The following is a 20,210-nucleotide window of genomic DNA, read 5'->3' on the forward strand; positions in this document are numbered from 1 at the left end:
TGGCGGACCTGTGGTCGGAGAGGTGAGAGCCACCGGGCACCCATGGGAGATGCCAGCAAGGGAGACCCAAGCACAGGGCACGAGCCTGGGGATGGCCCCAGCACACAGGACCTGCAGCAGCCACGTGGGACCAGGGACATCCCCGAACCACCCCCCACGCATCCCACAGCAATGCCCACCCGCCGCGGGCAGCGCCGACGTCTCCATGCTGTGCGCCACAGCGGGGCTCTGTGGGCAGATTTATTTCTCTGTTAAAGCACTTTGATCTGAAGTTATTTTTTGTTTACTAGCAACAAGGTATTGTAAATACATCTTTGCTGATAATTATAGAGTCTGGGCGCACACCTTAATCTCCATAAAATATCAGATGTTACAATTTGCCTGATTTAATGAGATTGGAGGCTGATAAGCCGCTGAGGTAAGCTGTAAACCTGGGGGGGAGGAGGGAAATGATTGCAAATGTGCTAAAACGCCTTCATCATCCTCCTCCTCCTAGCACTGCCACGTGCACAGGCCGAGAGCATATGCCCAGCCCCTAGCCCCCTGCCCAGCTCCCAAGGTGGGTCAGGGCTGTGCTGCAGCAGCTTCACGCAGGGATGGGCATTTAGGGCAAACTGAGCCTTTTATACAATTTACCTCATTAAAACTCCAAGAGCTGAGAGCAGCACCGAGGCCTCACCGAGCTGCCCGCGGGGCTGCAGCCGGGGGCTCTGCCTGGGCACGTTCTGCACCCCGTGCCACGCCAGGGAGGGCAGGCAGCACGGTACCGGGGCCCCGGTGCCAGGCTGGGGCGCAGGCAGGCACATGTGCACGCTCCAGTGCTGGCAGCGTGCACGGCCGCGTGCCGGCGGAGGTGTGAGGACGGGGTCCCCAGGGGGTGCAGGGGCACAGCTGTGCTGCTCAGGGAGGTACGCACGCTGGCAGCCCGCACCGTGCAGGGATGCATGCGTGTGCATGCGTGTGCATGCGTGTGCAGCCCTGCCTGGCACCACCGGCCACGCCAAGGATGAGTTGGGGCTGGGGGGGGTCCATGCAGGCAGGGAGGGGGCCTGGCCTGCAGGGAGCTGCACACCCAACGCCTGCGTATGCACAGCCATGCCCTCGCCGTGTCTCTCCCCAGATGTGGGAGTCTGTGTGGTCCGAGGTGTCTGGGGTGGGGGTCCCCATCCCACAGTGATGGGGGGGCCCTGCCTGGAAAGCAGGAGGCTCCTCCCGGTCACGAACACCACCGTTTCCACAGCAACCTTAAAGGCCTACAGCTGCCATCTCTACTAACAAACCTGCGCTGGTAGCGTTCCCGGGGGATGCCGAGCCCCATCCCAGTGCTCATCACCCCAGCCTCGGAGCAGGGCACCCTCTCCCCACACCTGCCAGCCCCCAACCCATCTCTTCTGGCTGGCATCAGGGCTCACCTGCAACCCCCTTCCCTGCACCAAGACCCCCAAAAGACGCAGACCTCTTGCACCAAGAGGGATGGGCACCCCCAAACCATCCCTACTCCAGCCCGGACAGGCAGGAGGAGCCGGTGGTGACCTACAAATGTCAGGCTGATGGGTTAATTAATTTCCCTCTTCCTCAGGCCGTTATCAGATGGAATAAGACGTCACCTGAGACTGTTAATTGGGCTAATTATTCCAGTTTCAGATTTTAAGTAATTAGTTACTGTTGTCTCCAGTCTTACTTCCACAGTTTTCTAAAAAGGTCAGGTGGTTCCCAGCTCCTGAGACCCATGAGATGGGGTGGAGGGGCTGCGGCGGGGGCTCAAACACACAGAGACCCCTGCACCAGCTGGGGACACTGGGGACAGCACGGTGGGAACCTGCCTCATCGGGCTCACCCTGGAGCTGGCAGGAGAGGGACGTCTCCGCCTTGATGGCAACGGAAGGAAACCAAGAGAGAGAATAGGAGATGAAAGCGCAGGGTGAAGGATGGGGGCCAGGAGGAGCCCTCCCCAGCCCCCTCCTCCCTCCCTCCACCGCAACTGTGACGCCTGCTTCAGGCTGAGCTCCCCCCGCCAGACTGAGCCACTGTCACCCCCGCAGCGGTGCCCAGGTCCCCCGGGTACCTAATTCCTCCTTGTTTGAGGTTAGACTCCCCAAGGGGGAAATCTCAGCCTGGCGTTTTCAGCGAGTGCAATTTTCCCGCGGGGTTTCCCAGCGGTTGGGCACAGAGACACACCGCGGCGGCGCAGGATGCCAGGCAGGAGCGCGGGCAGGAGCGCGGGCAGGAGCGCGGGCACACCGGCAGCACCCGCCCCGCCAAGGGTCATGGTGGCCAAAACCATAAAGCGATACCTGGTGCCCGTGGGGTCCCCACAGGGACCACCCGACATCCCGTGTGGGGCATCGGCAGCGGGGTGGGTGCCTGCCCAGGTGGCACGTGCCAGGCAGAGAGACAAGCAGAACCAGCTCAGCCCCCAGCCTCATCCTCTCAAGGAACACCACACCGTGCTTTCTCACAGCCTCATCCCCCGCTATTAATAGCCTTCACTAGCCTCCTCGGGAGCCATTTGCATATTTGATTGCAACTCTGAGGCGGGGCAGGGCCCTTCAATCAGCCGCTCCCGCAGTCTCATTTGCATAGTTTGACATTTTGTTCTGGGAGCGCTGACACCGGTGCTGTGGTGGGGGCCACGGCTCGGGCGGGGGAGGTGGGCACGGTGTCCCCAGGCAGCGGTGCTGGCCCGGGCACGCCACATGGGCCACTCTGCGCGCACCTGGGTGCTGCGAGCAGAGCCGGCAGCACCTCCTCTGCCTGCCCCAAATCTGGCAGGGCGTGACAGAGCCTTGGTGGCCCATGTCCCCAGGTGCCCTGCTCTGCCCTGCCCCACTCGCCGGCCCGGCTGGCGGTGCCCTGTCCCTGTCCGACCTGTGCAGCGGGACCATGAGCCGTGCCCAGCCTGGCAGGCAGGGCGGGGGGTGGCGGGCACGGCCGGGGGGTGGCTGCCCGTCCTGCCAGCCCTGTCTGGAGCTGCTGCACATCAAAGGCCAGCGTCGGACCGGGATGTCCCCGGGGAGGGGGGGACCCCGAGCCCCAGCGCACCCATTGGCATCCCCAGGGGAGCTGGGGGGGACGCGCTGCCGGGTCCCGGCTGGCCACGCAGCGTGGGGCGATCAGCACCGCGGACAGCGCCCGGCCGCCACCGCCACGGCCGCCACCACGGCCACCACTGCCACAGCCACCATGGCCACCACAGCCACCACCACGGCCACCATGGCCACCACTGCCACCACGGCCACCACGGCCACCACTGCCACAGCCATGGCCACCATGCCCACAACTGCCACAGCCACCATGGCCACCACAGCCACCACCACAGCCACCATGGCCACCACTGCCACAGCCACCATGGCCACCACTGCCACCACCACGGCCACCATGGCCACCGCCATGGCCACCACTGCCGCAGTCACCATGGCCACCACTGCCACCACCATGGACACCATGGCCACCATGGCCACTATGGCCACCACTGCCATAGCCATCATGGCCACCACAGCCACCACGACCACTACGGCCACCACTGCCACAGCCACTATGGGCACCACAGCCACCACTGCCACCACAGGCAGCCACCCTGCATCCCTGCCGCCAGCCCCTCTTGCAGCCCCAGGCCAGGGCCGCACCAGGCAGCAGCAGGAGGAGCTGGGCGGCTCCAGCGCCCAGGGCAGACATGGCCAGGAGCTGTGTTCTGGGACAGCCTTGCTTCCCCCCCAGCTCTTGGCATCACTCAGCAGGAAAAAACAACCCAGGGTGAGGCGTGGGATTGAGCCTGAGGATGATGGGGATCGGAGGAGGGCTCTGCTACTTCCCTCCCTCCTGCCTCAGTTTCCCCTCTAATAAAACCCACCAGAGAGTACAGGTTTGTCTCATGGAGAGGCAAGGTGGTGGGGGAAAACCAGGGAGAGGTACGGGGGGACCGAACTGCCAGCGTGATCATGCCAAGGAGCAAACCAAAGACAGGCAGGGCTCACAGCACAGATGTTGGCACCAGCTGTGCCACTCCCCGGCAGCAGAGCCATCTGGCAGGCAGGCAGACCCGGGGGTCCCCGGCTCCATCCATGGGCCAACACACAGACACCACAGAGGGGACCCTGCCCCACTCCAGGACACGCTTGGCCTGGCCGTCCTGGGACTCAGCTCCCTGGAAAGCCACGGGCAGGCAAATCAACACCGACCCCGGGGGGGGCTCGGGGGAGGCCAGCATGTCTCCCCAGCTCTGAGCACGCAGCAAAGCCTCCCCCCTACACGGCCCGCTCCCCCCTTGCCCCGCAGCCAGCCACAGACCTCAGTGCTGCACAGCTCAGGGAGCGCTGGGCCTGGGGCAAGGGGGTCTCACCCCCCTCATCCTGAGCAAATACCTGCGCTGAGACCCCCGTGTCCCCAGGGCTGAGCGCACCACGTCCCCAAGCTCAGGCACAGCCCAGGCTGCCACCCACAGCATGCACAGCCCCAGCGCACACAGCCCCCAGCCCCAGTGTGCACAGCCCCTGGCCCCCAGTCCCGGCACACCCCCCACAACACGCACAGCCCCCCACCCCAGCAGACACGGCCCCCAGCCCAGCACAGGGCTGCAGGGAAAGGCAGGAGAGATCTCTGGGCTGGGAACTCCCCATCCCGGCCGGGCAAGCTTCAAGGCTGTGCCGGGGCTTGTCTGGGCGAGGGCTGGCTGGGAGCCATACGCTGCACACCGAGACGAGGGGGTGGCTGCCAGGGAGGAGGATTCGGCCAGGAAAGGGTTAGAAAAGGCTCCGAGGGGCTGCAGGCTACCGGCGCGGGGGGGGGGGCTCCCGCTCTGCCCGGGCTGGGGGCTGGGGGCACTGGGCTGCACCTCTGTGAACAAAGCAGGGCTGCCCCGGGAGAGGGGGTCTACAAGGCATGGACCCCCCTGCACAGAGCCAGACCCACTCCCCTCCCACCCAGCAGCCCCTTCTCCTGCGCCCACCGCCCCACTCACCCTGCCACCGCTGCTAAGCCATGAAGTTGCCCGCCCGGGCTCGGCAGGAGCCGAAGGATGGAAGCGGCACGGCGGCTGGATTCGCTCTCTTCCTCCACAATCCCTGTGGGCTGCCCATGCCGCGGCCAGGCCGTGCAGCGAGCGGCCACCAGCCCAGCAGGAGGTGGCCCCGGGGTCACGGCCACCCACGGCGGCGCGGCGGTGGCCACGCTCCGACACCGGCACCTTCCAGCAAGCGCAAGGCGGTGGCGGAGCCGTCGCCCCCGCACGTTGGGGACACACCCACGCACGCTCCCCGGCGCGCTCCGGCCACCCCCGCGCACCGCCACGCACCCCCGGGAAGGGGCTGCCCACGCCAGCAGCGCCCGCACGCCCACGCAGCACCCCGTACGCACCGCCCTGCTGCATCGCCACGCACAGGGATGGACGGACACGCAGCCACGCACGCCGGGATGGACGCACAGCCCTGCATGTTGGGACAGACATGCAGCCATGCATGCCAGGATGGACACACAGCCCTGCATGCTGGGACAGACACACAGCCCCACACGCCAGGATGGACACACAGCCCCGCATGCTGGGACAGACACACAGCCCCACATGCCAGGATGGACACACAGCCCCGCATGCTGGGACAGACACACAGCCCCACACGCCAGGATGGACACACAGCCCCGCATGCTGGGACAGACACACAGCCCCACACGCCAGGATGGACACACAGTCGTGCATGCTGGGACAGACACACAGCCCCACACGCCAGGATGGACACACAGCCCTGCATGCTGGGACAGACACACAGCCCCACACGCCAGGATGGACACACAGCCCCGCATGCTGGGACAGACACACAGCCCCACATGCCAGGATGGACACACAGTCGTGCATGCTGGGACAGACACACAGCCCCACACGCCAGGATGGACACACAGCCCTGCATGCTGGGACAGACACACAGCCCCACACGCCAGGATGGACACGCAGCCCCGCACACTGGGATGGATACACGGACACGCATCCCCACATGCCAGGATGGACACACAGCCACCCCACACCGCTGCTGCATCCCTGTGCATCTGGATGGCCCCACAGCCACGTGCACCCCGCTGCTCCCACCCCACAGATCCCCATGCACCTCTGCACCCCGCAGGACCTGCGTGCAGCCCTCACTCTGCCGGCTCCCTGCGTGCCCGCACCCCCAACACCCACCAGCACCCACTGCAGCTCCTCCACCATGGGGATGTCCCCAGCTGCCCCCACCCAGAGGACATGGGGGAGCCCAGAGAGACACATGCCCTGACATGAAACACTGAGACACCCTCAGCTCAGGTGCACCAAAGGCACCCAGGGCGCATCCACCTCCACGGGGTCTCGCCCCGACCCACCAGCTGGGCACACCAACCCAGCCGAGCTGCACCACCACGGCAGGAACAGCCACATCAAGACATGCAGCATCTCCCCACTAACAACCAGCTCACCATCTCCAAACCACTGGGCCCAGAGCCCCCAGTGCGACCACAGCTCTTCCACCCCTGGGGGAGATGGGGAGGGGGTGCCTTGGGCCAAGGCCACAGCACTGGGGATAGGACACCAGCAGGTCCCCCACTGGGCATCACGTCGGGATTCAGTACCTTCAGCTTTCGCAGTCCTCGCTCCAAAGCGGCACCCCCACACGCCCACGGACAGGCTGTTCTCCCGCTCCGCTCTGCCCACCAAAAACTTCAGCTAATTTCCAGCCCAAATGGCTCCCGGCCCTGCTGAGGGGAGAGGACCAGGCAGGCAGCGAGGCTCCTGCCACCGCCTGTCCTCCGAAGCTGCCAGTTTAAGGCCAAACAGACCCTCAGTGAAACACCGAGTGCTGGCAACCACGCCGCAAACATCTGTTCTTCCAACGGCATCATGATTCACAGGCTATTAATTGGGGCTTGGCAGCGCTGGGAAGTGTTTGCATCCCCTGGCTTCACTCAGAGCCACAACTCGCTGCCGACAAGGCCTGGGTGCCGGGGAAGGAGCCAAACCCAGCAATACACCGGCCGCAGTGGAGCCGCACCGGGACGGGCACGGTGCCCAGCTCCCGCACCAGCCGCCCGGTCCCCCAGGAGCAAGGCAGAACAAGCCCCAGGAAAACAGCAGCAGCAGCGCTCGGTGCTTGCCAGGAGCAGCCAGCATGGCACCACCAGCACGGCAGCCCCAGCACCCAACGGAGCGGGGCTGCAGCACGGATGCCGCCTGCCCGGGCTCCCACTCAGCCGTGCACGGCGGGGTCCGTGGGTGCTGGTGAGTTCACCCCCAGCGCCGTGTTTCTGTAGGGTCTCCCCAGGGCACCGGCATCACCTGCCGCCACGGCATCGAGGGGAAGCGCAGAGCAGCACCCTGCTCCGGCAGCACCAGACAAAGGCTGTGAGAAGCCTCCTCCACCGACAGCCAAGAGAAATCTGAATTCAGAAGCCGATCAGAAACCATGTCATGGCTCCTTCCCACTCCAGCATTTGGGGAGGAGTGAGCTGGGGGGGGGCGGGGGGGCGATGTGAGAAATCTAATTAGGATTGAGGGCAGGTTGTAGAGGTGCTGCCATGGGAGCTGCAGGAGCACAGCTGCTGCAGGAGGGAGACACCAGCTGCCCGCAGCACCCCCAGCCCCGTGGAAACAGGGAAAGTACAAATTAATTCTCCTTAATCTGACGGGCACTTGCTCTGCTGCCACGTGCCGCTGCCACGGCTGGCAGAGAGCAGCCCGGGCCCCCCGCGGCTTGGCTCGCATGCCCATGGCAGCCATGCCCTCTGTGTCCCCCCACGGCCAGCGCCGTACGGCCCTGGGATGAACCGCCGGGCAGGGCAGGGACAGCAGAAGGGGCTCGATCCTGCCCAGCCTGGGGGAGGTGAGTGAGGGGTGCTGAGCTCAGAGCCTGGCCTCCTCCTTGTCTCCTGGGGCGGCCTCCCCATGCTGCTGCTCATAAGGCAACTGGGCATCCCAGGGCCATCAAGAGGGCCACCATCCCACGGCCACTTTGGCAGCCCAGGCTGTACACCCAGGGGTGCCGGAGCCCCGAGGCCACGCTGAAGGGCGCTACGCAGGGTTGGCACGTCCCCCTCCCCTTGTCCTCCACTGGCACTGGCCATGCCCCATGCCACCTGCACCGCGGGGATGCCCTCCCTGATGTGAGGGATACAGGCTGCCACCTCCATCCACCCCATGACCGGGATGTCTGCCAGGACACATCCACCCGTGCACCCCCGGCCCTCCCGGCGAGTCCCCCAGCTGCCGGCACGTCTCGCCTGCTATTCTTAGCTCTCCAGCGCTGCACTCTCCCGGCAATGGCACCGTATATTACTATTATTGCCGGCTGCCAACGTCTTGAAGCAAGCAGCCAGGATCTTGGTGGGGCTTCCACACCCCTGGTGACCTGTCGTTCAGTCCCTGCCGTGCTCTGGTCTTCAACAGGCTATTTCAGGAAATCCAATTTGGTGGGCAGAAGGAACACAAGCCACACATTCAGCTCCTGAGCTGGATCCAGGCTCCTCGCGTCGCCGCTCAGATCCAGATTTTAGCTTCGCCCGTGATGGCAATAAGGGCCAAGAGTCACCTTTGGCTCCAGATCCAAATTTCTAGCTGGGTGGGATCCAGGGTTTTGGATCAGCTTGTCAGAGAGACACAAGTGTCTGCAAAACCTGGATCTGGAGCTCCAGCCCCAGCCGCAGCAGCAGCACCTGGGCATGAGACCCCAGCTCAGGGCCTGATCCTGCCTGCATGGGTGGGCAGACCTGTGGAGACTCACACCAGCGCAGCCACCAGCCTCGGGGCTCCTGCCCAGGCCCTGTGTCCCGCAGGTCCCGGCACGACGCTACCTCTGAGCTGGTGATGGGGAGGTTGAAGGAAGCCCCCCCAGGGACACCCAGCCTGTGCTCCCCACCACCCTGCACTCCCTCCCCGTGCCTTGCCCAGGCTGGCAGGAGGGCTGGGGGCTGCTCCTCCGGCCCACACCACAGCACAAGCCCTGGCACTCAGGAGGGAGATTCGGGCACCAGGGGCTTGGAGCCTGCTTGCCCGTGGGGACACCATGGTTGCGTCACCCACTCCCCACAGCAGGGATGCCTGGAGCCAGTCCCGGTGCCCAGGCTTGGTGGGGTAACAACCCCCAAGGTGGCCCCAAAGGTGGCTCATGCCCGCACCGCCTTGTGCCAGTGCTCTTGCTGCCCCCAGAGCCAAGGGCCCCTCCAGCTCGGATGCTCCACAGTCACTTTGATGGTGATTTTCTTCCCTCTCGGCCTGGCCTGCACTTGAATAGCGCTTTGAAAGGGCTGACATGCCTTCCAGCCTCCTGAGCGTGGCCGTGCCCATCTCCTGGTGGCTGTCCCCCTTCTCCATCCCCCAGCAGATGGGGTCCTCAAGGGCTGGGAGCCGTGGACACGTGCGGGCAGACAGTGGAAGCACTGGGGCGAGGAACCGAGATAGACGGGAAATGACATCCATTTCCTAAAGGGGAATCTGCGCTGGTGGCCAGATCCTGCCCTGATTTACACCAAGGGAGGCCACCTGCTCCCAGCTCGGACTCTGGTGGGGGCAGCCAGCACCCAACAGCCTGGCTCTGTCCCCTCCTGCCTGCTCGGGGCTTCGTGGCCAGCGCGGGGGGCAGGCAGGGACCCGCTGCGGGCAGCCCTGGGAGGGAGGTGATGTGCAGGGCTGGATGTCACGGGATGGAGAGAGACGGGATGGAGAGCGGTCCCAGCGCCAAATTGCTCTGCAGGTTTGGCACAGGGTGGAGGGATCAGATCGGCTTCTCCAACAAAACTCAACCGTCCAGGGGAAGGCAGGTGACGAGAGGAGAGAGACCCCCGCAAAGCTCCCCTTGGCTGCCAAGGCTGCGCTGTGCCATGGAGCCTGGATGCACGGGGAGAGTCACAGCTCGGCTCGTGCTCCCTGCCAGCCCCCAGCCCCCGGCGGCAGCCCCGGATCCGGGACCCCCAGCGCCCAGTCCCCCTGCCCCGCAGCCCTCCCAGGGGGGACACCACCAGGCTGGGGAGGGGTCCTCGGCCTGGCCGGCCCCGGCCCGAGCCCTCTGCAGCGGGAGAGCACCAGGATGGCTGCTGTCACCTTCCACGGAGACAGGCTGGGGGGGCTGGGGGCTTCAGCCCCCTCCCCGCAGCCCCAGGAGCTGGGGGGGCCCGCACCCCTTCTCCCGCACCCACCGCGGGGTCCCGACCCGCCGCGCTGGCTGAGCCGAGCACTGCGCTGCCCCCAGCCATCTTGCCGGCTTCCCCCCAGCACCCGCCCGGCAGGGCTGGATGGATCCCCGCGCCACACGCCCCGTCTCCTGGGGGGGGGGGGGGGGGCGTCCCGCACGGCCCCGGTGGGGAGAGCCGCCCCCCCCCCGAAAGGCACCGCGGATCCCCCGGGAGCGGGACCCCCGCCCGGCCGGCGATGCCCCCGCGGCAGCAGCAGCCCCGGGCGCGCAGCCCCGCGGTACCGGCCCGGGCAGCGCCGGGACACAGCCCCCCCCGCGCCCCCGCCGCTCTTACCCCGCTCCCGCCGCCTACATCCTCCGGCCGCTGCCGGGCGGCTCCCCGACGGCCCGGCCCCGCCGCCCCCGGCCCCGCCGCCCCGGCCCGGCTGCTCCCGGCTCGGCCCGGGCCGGCGGCACCATGCGAGTGGCGGCGGCCCCGCAGTGCAGCGCGGCTGGGCGCGGAGCGGTGCGGAGCGGTGCGGAGCGGTGCGGAGCCGCCGCCGCGGCGCAGCCAAGACACGGCGGTGGATTTTCCCCGGGAGTCAGAGCGGGCGGCGGCGGCGCAAGATGGCTCCGGTGCGGCTCTGCCGCCGCCTCCCGGCACCCCGGGACCCCCGGGGTGGGGAAGGGGAGGGGGGGGAGAGGGGGGCATCGGGGACCTGCCGCCGGCGGGGCACGCGGCGTGGGCTGGCACCGGGACAGGAGGTACCCGCCCGTGGGCATCCCCTGGGGCACCCCGGGGTGGGGGGCACCCTGGGACCTGCCAGCCAGTCCTGCCCTTGGGCACACTGCCTGCCCGGCCAGGGAGGGGTACCGGGACAGCCGTGGGGCACCGGGATAGCTCTGGGGTACCCGGATAGCTGTGGGGCACTGGGATAGATATGGGGTATTGGGATAGCTGTGGGGCACCGGGATAGCTCTGGGGTACCCGGATAGCTGTGGGGCACCGGGATAGATATGGGGTACCCGGATAGCCGTGGGGCACCGGGATAGATATGGGGTACCGAGATAGCTGTGGGGCACTGGGATAGATATGGGGTACCAGAATAGCTATGGGGCACTGGGATAGCTATGGGGTACTGGGATATCCGTGGGGCACCAGGATAGCTATGGGGTACCAGGATAGCCGTGGGGTACCAGGATAGCTATGGGGCACTGGGATAGCTATGGGGTACTGGGATAGCTGTGGGGCACCGGGATAGCTGTGGGGTACCAGGATAGCCGTGGGGCACAGGGATAGCCATGGGGTACTGGGACAGCCATGGGGCACCGGGATAGCTGTGGGGTACCAGTACAGCCACAGGGCACCAGATTAGCCATGGGGTACTGGGACAGCCATGGGGTACTGGGACAGCCATGGGGTACTGGGACAGCCACAGGATACCGGGATACCCATGGGGTACTGGGAGAGCCATGGGGTAGGGTACTGGGACAGCCATGGGATACCGGGACAGCCGTGGGATACTGGGAGAGCTGCAGGGTACTGGGACACTCACGGGCAAGGCACAGCCCCCCAGGGGCCCAGCCTGCTGCCAGCAGACCGGGGGCTGCCAGCCCGCCAAGCCCCTTGCACCACACCATGTAATTTGCCAATAGTAATAATAATAATAGTAATAATTACGGCACGAGCAGGTTAGAAGTGCAGCGGAACAATAACCTGGTTGAACGCCTTGCTGCGTGCGGTGGCGGGAGCCACACCGCAGCACGTGCCCAGCCCTGGCACCATGCCGGCGCTGAAGCCCCCAGCCACGCCACGTGGGAGCCCGTGCCCGATGCGTGGGGGGACACGGCTCAGGCAAGCACCTGCGGGGGGGGGGGTCAGCAGCTGCGTGTCCAGGCGTTTTGTGCCCCAGAGCTGCGGTCCTTAGCCGAGCTGGCTGTGCCACCAGGCAGGGCTGTCCCCAGCCACGGTCATGCCATCAGTCACCCAGGGGGATGGCCAGGGCTGGAGGACACACGTGTTTCCCCGGGGTGGCACAGGGCAACAGGAGAGCAGCACGCTGCAGGGAGCGTGCGGTCAGACCCAGGCCCTGCTGCCATCGCTGCGGCTCTGCAGAGCCACCCCCAGCTCAGGGCGCTCTGCTCAGCAGCCCTGCGGCCCCCATCACTGTCCTCCACCCAGGGCACTCTGCCAGAGCCAGAGCCAGAGCTGGAGCTGGGGCTGCCCCCTCCCCTGGCGTGTAGAGAGCCCCCCCCCCCCCCCCCCGAAAATCCTGCTGCCCCTGGGAGGGGATCCCCAGCCCCCACCCTTGCCAGGCCCTGCAGCACCCTGCATCGCCACCCGCACAGCTGCTCCTGCTGCATGGGGGGAGCGGAGGGCTGCCCACCCCGCTGAGCAGTTATATAAAAGGATTAAAATTTAATATAAACTTCAAAAGGGGAATAACCGGGTGGTCAAAGATGGCTGGGCCAGGGCCGGGTGTGGAGCAGAGCCAGCCTTGGCCACGTCCCGGCTTTGCCAAGACACGGCACTGTGGCACACGGAGACCCGCTCCACCCAGCCTGGCCCATGGGCACAGCCGCATGGAGCCAGAGCAAAGTGCCCGGGTGCCACGGGCAGCCTGGCGTCCTGCGAGCCCACGCCATGTGTCCCGTGCAGCGGGCTGCCTGAGTGACGGGGTGCATGATTCCCATGGCACATGGAGACCCTGTCTCCCCAGGGCCCAGCCTTGCCCCACACCTTTGCCTCCCCACTGGCAGCCGAGCAGCCTTTCCTAACCCACCACCGCCAGGAAGAGCATCACCCAGCCGTCCCAGTGCCGGGCTGTGCCAGCGGTCCCCGGGCAGCCCGTCTCCTCCTGCCCGATGCCTCATGCTTCCTTCCCAGGGGCTGGTGGGTTGGAGATTGCTTGGAGAACATCCCTGTGCTGGGGGGCCAGACCTTTGGCTGGGGGAGCAGCTGCTGGATCCCAGTCCCCACCACGGCCCCCCAGAGCCAGCATGGCTGCGCAGCACCCACTGCTCCCACCCGTGCAGCGCCGGGGAGCGAGGCTGTGGCAGCGGCAGGAACGAGTCGGAGCTGGGAAAACACCATCTTCCACCCACGCAGCCGCCCACGGCCCTGCGCCAGCTCCGCCGCCCCCGCCGCGTGCCGGGCCCGCCAGGAAGGTGGGCGGCGGGCACGGGGCTGGGGGCTGTGCTGTGCCCACCATGGCCACCCACCCCTGGGTAGGGCAGGGATGGGGCAGGGGGGAGCAGGGCCCCGCAGCCCCCCTGTGCAGGAGCTGCCCTGGCGCAGGCTGCTGCTGCAGGAGCAGGGCTGAGCTGGGGCTGGGGGGCCAGGGCTGGGGGGCTGGGGGCTGCCCTGTACCCGGCTCTGCCCCAGGGTACAGGAGTGCTGGCACTGCTCGGTGTGCGGCACAGGTGCCCGCCAGCAAAGAGACCGGGGAAGCCTTTGGCTCATTCATTTTTAATCCTGGCTGAGAGCAGGAGGGATGCAGGCACAAGGCTCGGGAATGCTGCAGGATGGGGCTGGCTGCAGTGCCCCGAACAGCCCCCCTGGGCAGCCCAGCTCATGCCACGGGTGTCTTTGATCACGAGTGTCTCCAGGGGACAGAGACCCCCCAGGGCAGGGACAGCCAACCCCGGGCATCCCTCCCTGTCCTGTCTCACCACATCCCACTACAGCTCAGCCTCACCTGCAGCAGCTCAGCCCCCCCTCACTGCGCGAGCCCCCCCAGTGCCTGTGAATGCAGGGGGCAGGATCTGTGCATGAGCAGAAACCGTGGGCCTGAGAGCACGTGGGGATGCGCAGAGAGCAGAGATGGAGGCGGGGGAGTGCATGAAGCCAGAGCTTCTCCCACGCTGCTCCCCATCCTTAGCCTAATGCCAGGTACCCCATCCCACCGGGACTGAGGTGCTGGGCCAGACAGGGGGCAGGACCCCAGCGCCCACCCTGCTACGAGGAGGCAAAGGAGGATGCGCGGGCACTGGGCACGGGCACGGCGGGGGCCGGCGGGGAGAGCGGGACGCACCGGCCAATCTTGCGCAGGGTCCGTCCCAGGTCAGCACGGAAGCGCCGGATGGAGAAGCAGTAGATGAGGGGGTCGAGGCAGCTGTTGAGGCTGAGCAGGGCCACACTCAGTGTGTGCAGCATGTCCAGGGTGGCAGGGGGCCTGCAGAGTGGCACGGGGGGCTGGCTGCCCACCCAGGGGGCCAGCGTGAGGTGGTAGGGGGCCACGCAGACCACGAAGACCAGAAGCATCCCCAGCACCATGGCGCGCGCCTGCTGCCGGTGGAAGCCCGGTGAGGCGGCGGTGGGCACCGAGAGCGCCCGGGCGATGGAGGCATAGGTGCCCAGCACCACCAGGAAGGCAGCAGTGAAGAAGCCCACCATGGCGTAGGCGTACACCCGCTGCCGGCCATGCTGCTCAAAGCAGGCGGTGGTCCCGGCGCGGGTGGGGAAGGTCTGCTGGGTGGCCAAGGTGGGCACGGCGCAGCCCAGCCCCAGCAGCCAGGCCAGGGCACAGGCCAGCGCAGCCCCCCGGCGCCCCGTCAGCGGCAGCTCCCGCCGTGCCGCCCGCACCGCGCAGTACCGGTTGAAGCTGATGAGCGCCATGAAGGTGATGGCACTGTAGGTCGCCAGGTAGTAGGCGGCCCCGGCCAGGCGGCAGGCAGCCTCTGACAGCAGCCAGTCCCCCCCGGCCAGGTAGTAGGGGATCCAGAGGGGCAGGGTGAGGTTGAAGAGGATGTCGGCCAGCGTGAGGTTGATGAGGTAGATGCGGATGGCCTTCCTCACCTTGCCGCTCTGCAGGAAGACCAGCAAGGCCACCAGGTTGCCCGGCAGCCCCACGCACAGCACCAGGCAGTAGACAGCAGGAACCAGCACGAACTGCAGCGGGTCGCTGGGCATGCACTCGCCGGGGTGCTCAGCCAGCAGCGGCCCCGACGCCGAGCCGTTCATCCTGGGCTCCTGCAAAGATGGGGGGACGGTCAGTGGCATGGCCCTGGACACAGCCCTCGGGGGACATGGAAGGGACATTGACCTGGACGGGGCGACCTCTCTGGCTGGCACCTGCCGTAGCTGGCGGGACCAGAGGCAGAGCCACCCCGTGGGGATGCCACCGTCTGTCAGATGGGCTCAGCCTCCAACTCCAGCGGCAAGAGGCGAGGGGCTCTGGGATCCCGTCCCAGCCCAACCCCAGCCATGTCCCCCCCCTGCGAGGGATCCCAGCGGCTGCCGCCAGCGGTCCAGCCAGGGCGCCCCGGGGAGCGGCAGGCGCAGCTGCGCCCTGGCCAAGGGGCAGAGCCGCTGCCGGAGGCACCCGGGGGTGCTGTGCCGGCTCCAGTGCTGGCTCCAGTGCCGGCTCCAGCTGGCAGCTGCAAGGATTAACACCTCCCACGCAGCCATGTGCTTGCTGGGACCACCCAGCCCCGGCCCATTCCCAGCACCCTAAATCCCCCCACGGAGCCCACCCGTGGGGACGTCACCCACCACCGGCTCAGCACACACCGGAGAGGGCACGGACATGGGGTGTACGAGCATGGGGCCACAGCGCCCCGTGCCCCCCAGCCCTGCACCAGGCAGGTTTGCCGGTCCTGGCCATGGAAAACGACGTTGTGCCGCAATGGCTGTGTCCCAGGGCTGCATCTATTTCACCTCCCGTCACTGCCTGCCCACACCTCACTGACAGCACTGACTCACCCAGCGGGTGTTTTCCAGCACGGCAGGGCCGGATTCGGCACACGCAGCACCCAGCACCAGGCCGAGGCATGGAAGACATGAGGGGGACTCAAGGCTCATCCCAGTGGACTCCAGTTGTTCTGCAGAGCCAGCACAGACCCCCAAGGAGCCCCCAGCTCCCTCAGAGCCCCCCCTTCCCCTTCCCTTCCCCCAGCCCTGTTGGCCCAGGGGATGCTCCGTCTCACCCACACCAAGCTGGTTACTTACCCCACTGGGTCAGGCTGGACCGGCTGCGTCCCCTCCGGCTGCTCCTCGCTGTCTGATCCAGCCAGGCTGGGGAAGGCTTTAAGTGCTGGAGGAGGCAGGAGCTGCCTGATCCCCCCAGCCACCCCACCCCCCGCCACCATCCCAAGCCCCTGTGGGGGTCAGCGCCTGCGGGACAGCAGCTGGAACGGGGAGAGCACCTGCGTGTGTATGTAACGGAGGATTCCTCGCTGGAGCCATGGTAAGACCCCCTGCGCCGGCTGACGAGGCTGGGGGTACACGGGGGGGACCTGCCACCCCCCCCTCCACGTGCCCCCAGCCCTGTCTAGGACCATTTCCCAGAGCCTTTTTCCCACCCACGCCAGGATGAAAGCAGCAGAGGGTCAAGTTTCCACACCCAGCAGCTGGGGGGAAAGGGGGATGCCCTGAAAGGGATCAAAGCAGGAATCTGCTCCTCCCGGCTCTCAGTGCTTTTCTTGGCTTAAAGCTCGAATCAGGGGGAGCACAACCCCAGCCCCCCACCCCCCCCCCCCCCCCCAGCTCTGTGAGCATCTGACTCACTGCCTGGCGTGGCCCTGCAAATTGTGGATGTTCCTTTGGGACACCAAAGGTGCCACCCCCAAGGTGGTTCAGGTCCCACTGGGGGTACGGGGGTGTTGTACCCCCTCTGCTCATCCCAAGACGGCCAGTCTCCCCCCCCCCCCGCGCCAGCACAGCCGCCCTACTGGGAGATGCACCGGGTACAAATGTGATCTTGGGGTTCATCCCAAGTGGATCACATTGGCTGTGCCCATCTGGGGTGGCGGAGGGCCCTGCACCCACAGGGTGCAAGATCCAAAAAAACCCACGCGTCTGCCCAGGCACAAGGTTTTGAGGAAGGGGGGGGTCACGCTGCTGCTGTTGCCCCCCCCCCCCCCCCGATATACAAGCGGCCTGGCACATTGCTAGGTGGCTCTGGCCAGCCGGGGGGCTCCCAGCCCCACATGGGCTCTCCCCACTGGCTCTGTCTCAGTGTCAGCTGCCACCAGCTCCTGCCTGTCCCCAGCCCTTGACCCTGGGCACTGCTCCAGGGGGCCCAGGACATCCCCTCAGCGTGGCGGGAGGCAGAAATCAACAGGGGAGGCAAAATGAAAAACAAGAAGCTTTATTCCAAAAAATGAGAGCCTCCAGGAGAGCAGAGCCAGCCCCAGCTCGACATGGCCAAACGCCGGGAAGAGCTGGACACCTTGTGCGAGTTCAGCAATGGAGCTCCTGGAGCGGCGGTGGTGCCACGGCCACCGTCCCACCGCACCAGCCCCAGGTCCTGCAGCACAGGGACAACCGACACCAAGGTCCCCAGCGGTGGCAGGAGGGGACACACCGCCTGAGCAGCAAGTTACCTCCCAGGACGCGATGCTGTCCCCCAAAATATCATAAAGGCATCACCTCCCACCAGCCGAGCCATCCGTCCTTCCCAGCACCGGTCACTCGAACTTGGGCTTGGCGGGGGCCGCGTGCCCGCGGATGTTGAGCAGCAGGAGGAGACCGAGGCAGAGGGTGGCGGGGGCACACATGGCCAGGGGCTCCCGCAGCACCAGCAGTGTGTAGATGGCACCTGGGCGAGGAGCACAACGGGGGAATAGGGGTCCCTGCCCGAGGGTCCCCTGGGACCCCACACGGGGTGACGGGCTCCCGCTCGCTCTCACCGATCATGATGACGCTGAGGATGAAGTTGCTGATCTCCTGCAGGAGCTGGGGCCCGAACGCCAGCAGCAGCCCGGCCACCGCCTCCACCCAGCCCACCACCTCCAGGTACCAGCCCGGCTCCGGCGTGAGCCCCAGCTCCTTCAGGGGGAACACCTCGGCGTACCGCACGAACTGCGACTGCTGCGGAGGGCAGGAGGGGACAGAGCAGCCCTGAGCCTGGGGTGGGGGGCACAGCCCCTCCGGCAGGGTCTGCTGTGCTCAGCCCTGTGCCCCAAGGGGTTCAATCCTGCACACCAGCACCCCAGCCTGCTCATTGCCCCCAGGGGGGCTCAGCCCAGCAGCCCCGCACCCCGACCTGCTCATTACCCCTGCCAAGGGGCTCAGCCTTGAACCCCCAGGGGTTCAGCCCCACGCCCCAGCCCGCTCATTCCCATCCAGGGGGCTCAGCCCTGTACCCCAGCACCTCAACCTGCTCACTCCCCCCAGGGGGCTCAGCCCCATACCCCCAGGGGATCATTCCAGCACGCCGACCTGCTTATTCCCCCCAGGGGGCTCAGCCCTGCACCCCAGGGGATCGTTCCTGCACCCCAGCCTGCCCATTCCCCCCCCAGGGGCTCAGCGCTGTGGCCCAGCACCCCACCCTGCGTGCTCCCCCCAGCTCAGCCTGCCGGCACCGCGCAGCGCCCCCCGGTGCAGCTCAGGCCCCCCGCACCGCGCGGCCCCCCGGCGCAGCTCAGCCCCCCGGCACCGCGCAGCCCCCACACACCGCGCAGCCCCCCCGGCACCGCGCAGCCCCCCCCCCCATCGCGCAGCCCCCCCCCCCCCCGGCGCAGCTCAGCCCCGCGGCACCGCGCAGCCCCCTGCGCAGCGAAGCCCCCCGACACCGCGCAGCTCCCCGCGCAGCGCAGCCCCGCGCAGCCCCCCCCGGCGCAGCGCAGCCCCCCCCCCGGACCCACCATGTAGCGGTGCAGGTCGGCCGAGAGCAGGGCCGAGAGCTTCCCGGCGCCCGCCAGCAGGAAGAACAGCCCCAGCAGGACGCGCAGCGCTCGGAACGCCGCCGCCATGGCGGGCACGGGCGGGGGCGGCGGGCGGGGCCACGGGGCTCGGCTCCGGCCCGGGCACGGACCCCCCCCGCGGGGCACGGACCCCCCCCCGCGGGGCACGGACCCCCCCCCCGCGGGGCACGGACCCCCCCCCCGGGCTGTGAGGCCCACATCCCCCCGGCCAGCACCACCCTCCCACCGAACCTGGGCTGGGTGACAGCAAATAAATAGGGCTGGGGGGGGGGGTGGTGGTGGGATAAAACCCCCAGACCCACATTGGGACTGTGCGGGCACAGCGGGCCCTGGGCCAGCACCCGCAAAGGGACCTGGTGCAGGCAGCGGCACAGGCAGGTTGCCGGTGGCTGGGGTTAGCCACACAGCAGGCTGGGTAGCCAGGCAGCATAGCAGGGCAGCCGGGCTGTTAGCCAGGCAGTAGATTGGTTAGCCACGCAGCAGGCTGGGTAGCCAGGTGGCAGACTGGTTAGCCACGCAGCTGAGCCGGGGTAGCCAGGTGGCAGATTGGTTAGCCACGCAGCAGGCTGGGTAGCCAGGTGGCAGACTGGTTAGCCACGCAGCTGAGCCGGGGTAGCCAGGTGGCAGATTGGTTAGCCACGCAGCAGGCTGGGTAGCCAGGTGGCAGACTGGTTAGCCACGCAGCTGAGCCGGGGTAGCCAGGTGGCAGATTGGTTAGCCACACAGCAGGCTGGGTAGCCAGGTGGCAGACTGGTTAGCCACGCAGCTGAGCCGGGGTAGCCAGGTGGCAGATTGGTTAGCCACGCAGCAGGCTGGGTAGCCAGGTGGCAGACTGGTTAGCCACGCAGCTGAGCCAGGGTAGCCAGGCAGGCAGGCCGGGCATTGCTGCCAGGCAGAAGGCCGCAGCTGCTGCCCTCCCCGCACCGCCCAGGCCTGCGTCACTGCCAGCACTGCTCGCCATGCAGCGTGTGCCCAGGCTCTCAGGGAAGACAGCCCTAGATTGGCACGAGCCAGGGGCTAAGGGAGCCACAGGGACACTGACATTACTGTAATTCAAGTGGAAATATTTTTTTTAATACCAATAAATCATGAAGAGCAGGAACGGTTTCCCAGGCACCAGGAAGCAGCGGCAGCACGCAGCAGCGCTGACCCAGGGCAGCCGCCTCGCAGGGCTGCCTGGCCTTGCAGGGCTGCTATTTTTACTCCTGGCAGCCATCGCTCCCCGGCTCTGCTGGGACAGCCGCAGTGAGGGCAGCCGAGGAGCTGCTCAGGATCATTTGTGGCTTCTCCCTGCTCCGGCTTGAATGCCAGGGAGTGATAAACAGCAACAGGCCAGGGATGCTCCAGCTCTTCTTTTAGAAAGCAGCGCGGTGCAGGGGGAAGGAAAATCCCAACCAAACCCTGAGCAAAGGATTGCAGCAGCTCAGCACCCTCCCACCCATG

General features: G+C 67.0%; 3 protein-coding genes across 5 annotated transcripts in view; all 3 read right to left on the minus strand.

The window, feature by feature from the left end:
- DLGAP3 (DLG associated protein 3) overlaps window positions 1-10,747 on the minus strand; it is a 28,690-nt gene extending 17,943 nt beyond the window's left edge. For 2 of the 3 annotated variants that reach the window (XM_055800754.1, XM_055800752.1), the window contains exon 1: window positions 10,474-10,747. The gene's annotated coding sequence lies outside the window, so the exon portion shown is untranslated. Of the gene's footprint in view, window positions 1-4,957; window positions 5,247-10,473 lie in introns of those variants that run through there. The other variant, XM_055800753.1, reaches the window with a different exon arrangement.
- A 3,162-nt stretch (window positions 10,748-13,909) lies between these two features.
- LOC101913143 (platelet-activating factor receptor-like) lies at window positions 13,910-16,104 on the minus strand. The gene is made up of 2 exons (XM_055800859.1): window positions 16,069-16,104; window positions 13,910-15,090 (listed from the first exon to the last, which is right to left on the minus strand). Exon 2 carries the CDS (start codon window positions 15,079-15,081, stop codon window positions 14,077-14,079), a length of 1,005 nt encoding a protein of 334 aa, XP_055656834.1. The 5' UTR covers window positions 15,082-15,090; window positions 16,069-16,104; the 3' UTR covers window positions 13,910-14,076.
- A 1,089-nt stretch (window positions 16,105-17,193) lies between these two features.
- TMEM35B (transmembrane protein 35B) lies at window positions 17,194-18,831 on the minus strand. Its single transcript, XM_055799619.1, has 3 exons — window positions 18,708-18,831; window positions 17,751-17,931; window positions 17,194-17,659 (listed from the first exon to the last, which is right to left on the minus strand). Exons 1-3 carry the CDS (start codon window positions 18,813-18,815, stop codon window positions 17,529-17,531), a joined length of 420 nt encoding a protein of 139 aa, XP_055655594.1. The 5' UTR covers window positions 18,816-18,831; the 3' UTR covers window positions 17,194-17,528.
- Between the last annotated feature and the right edge of the window lie 1,379 nt (window positions 18,832-20,210).

The sequence above is a fragment of the Falco peregrinus genome, chromosome 3 (assembly GCF_023634155.1).
Source record: "Falco peregrinus isolate bFalPer1 chromosome 3, bFalPer1.pri, whole genome shotgun sequence".
NCBI lineage: Eukaryota > Metazoa > Chordata > Aves > Falconiformes > Falconidae > Falco > Falco peregrinus.

What these genes read in the sequence shown, in the direction of transcription:
- LOC101913143 (XM_055800859.1), bottom strand. Translation starts at nt 15,081, where the DNA reads ATGAACGGCTCGGCGTCGGGGCCGCTGCTGGCTGAGCACCCCGGCGAG.
- TMEM35B (XM_055799619.1), bottom strand. Translation starts at nt 18,815, where the DNA reads ATGGCGGCGGCGTTCCGAGCGCTGCGCGTCCTGCTGGGGCTGTTCTTC. An exon ending in CCGACCTGCACCGCTACATG is followed by an intron (nt 17,932 to 18,707) that starts GTGGGTCCGGGG and finishes TGCCCTCCGCAG; the next exon opens with CAGTCGCAGTTCGTGCGGTA. An exon ending in CCTCAGCGTCATCATGATCG is followed by an intron (nt 17,660 to 17,750) that starts GTGAGAGCGAGC and finishes CTCCTCGCCCAG; the next exon opens with GTGCCATCTACACACTGCTG.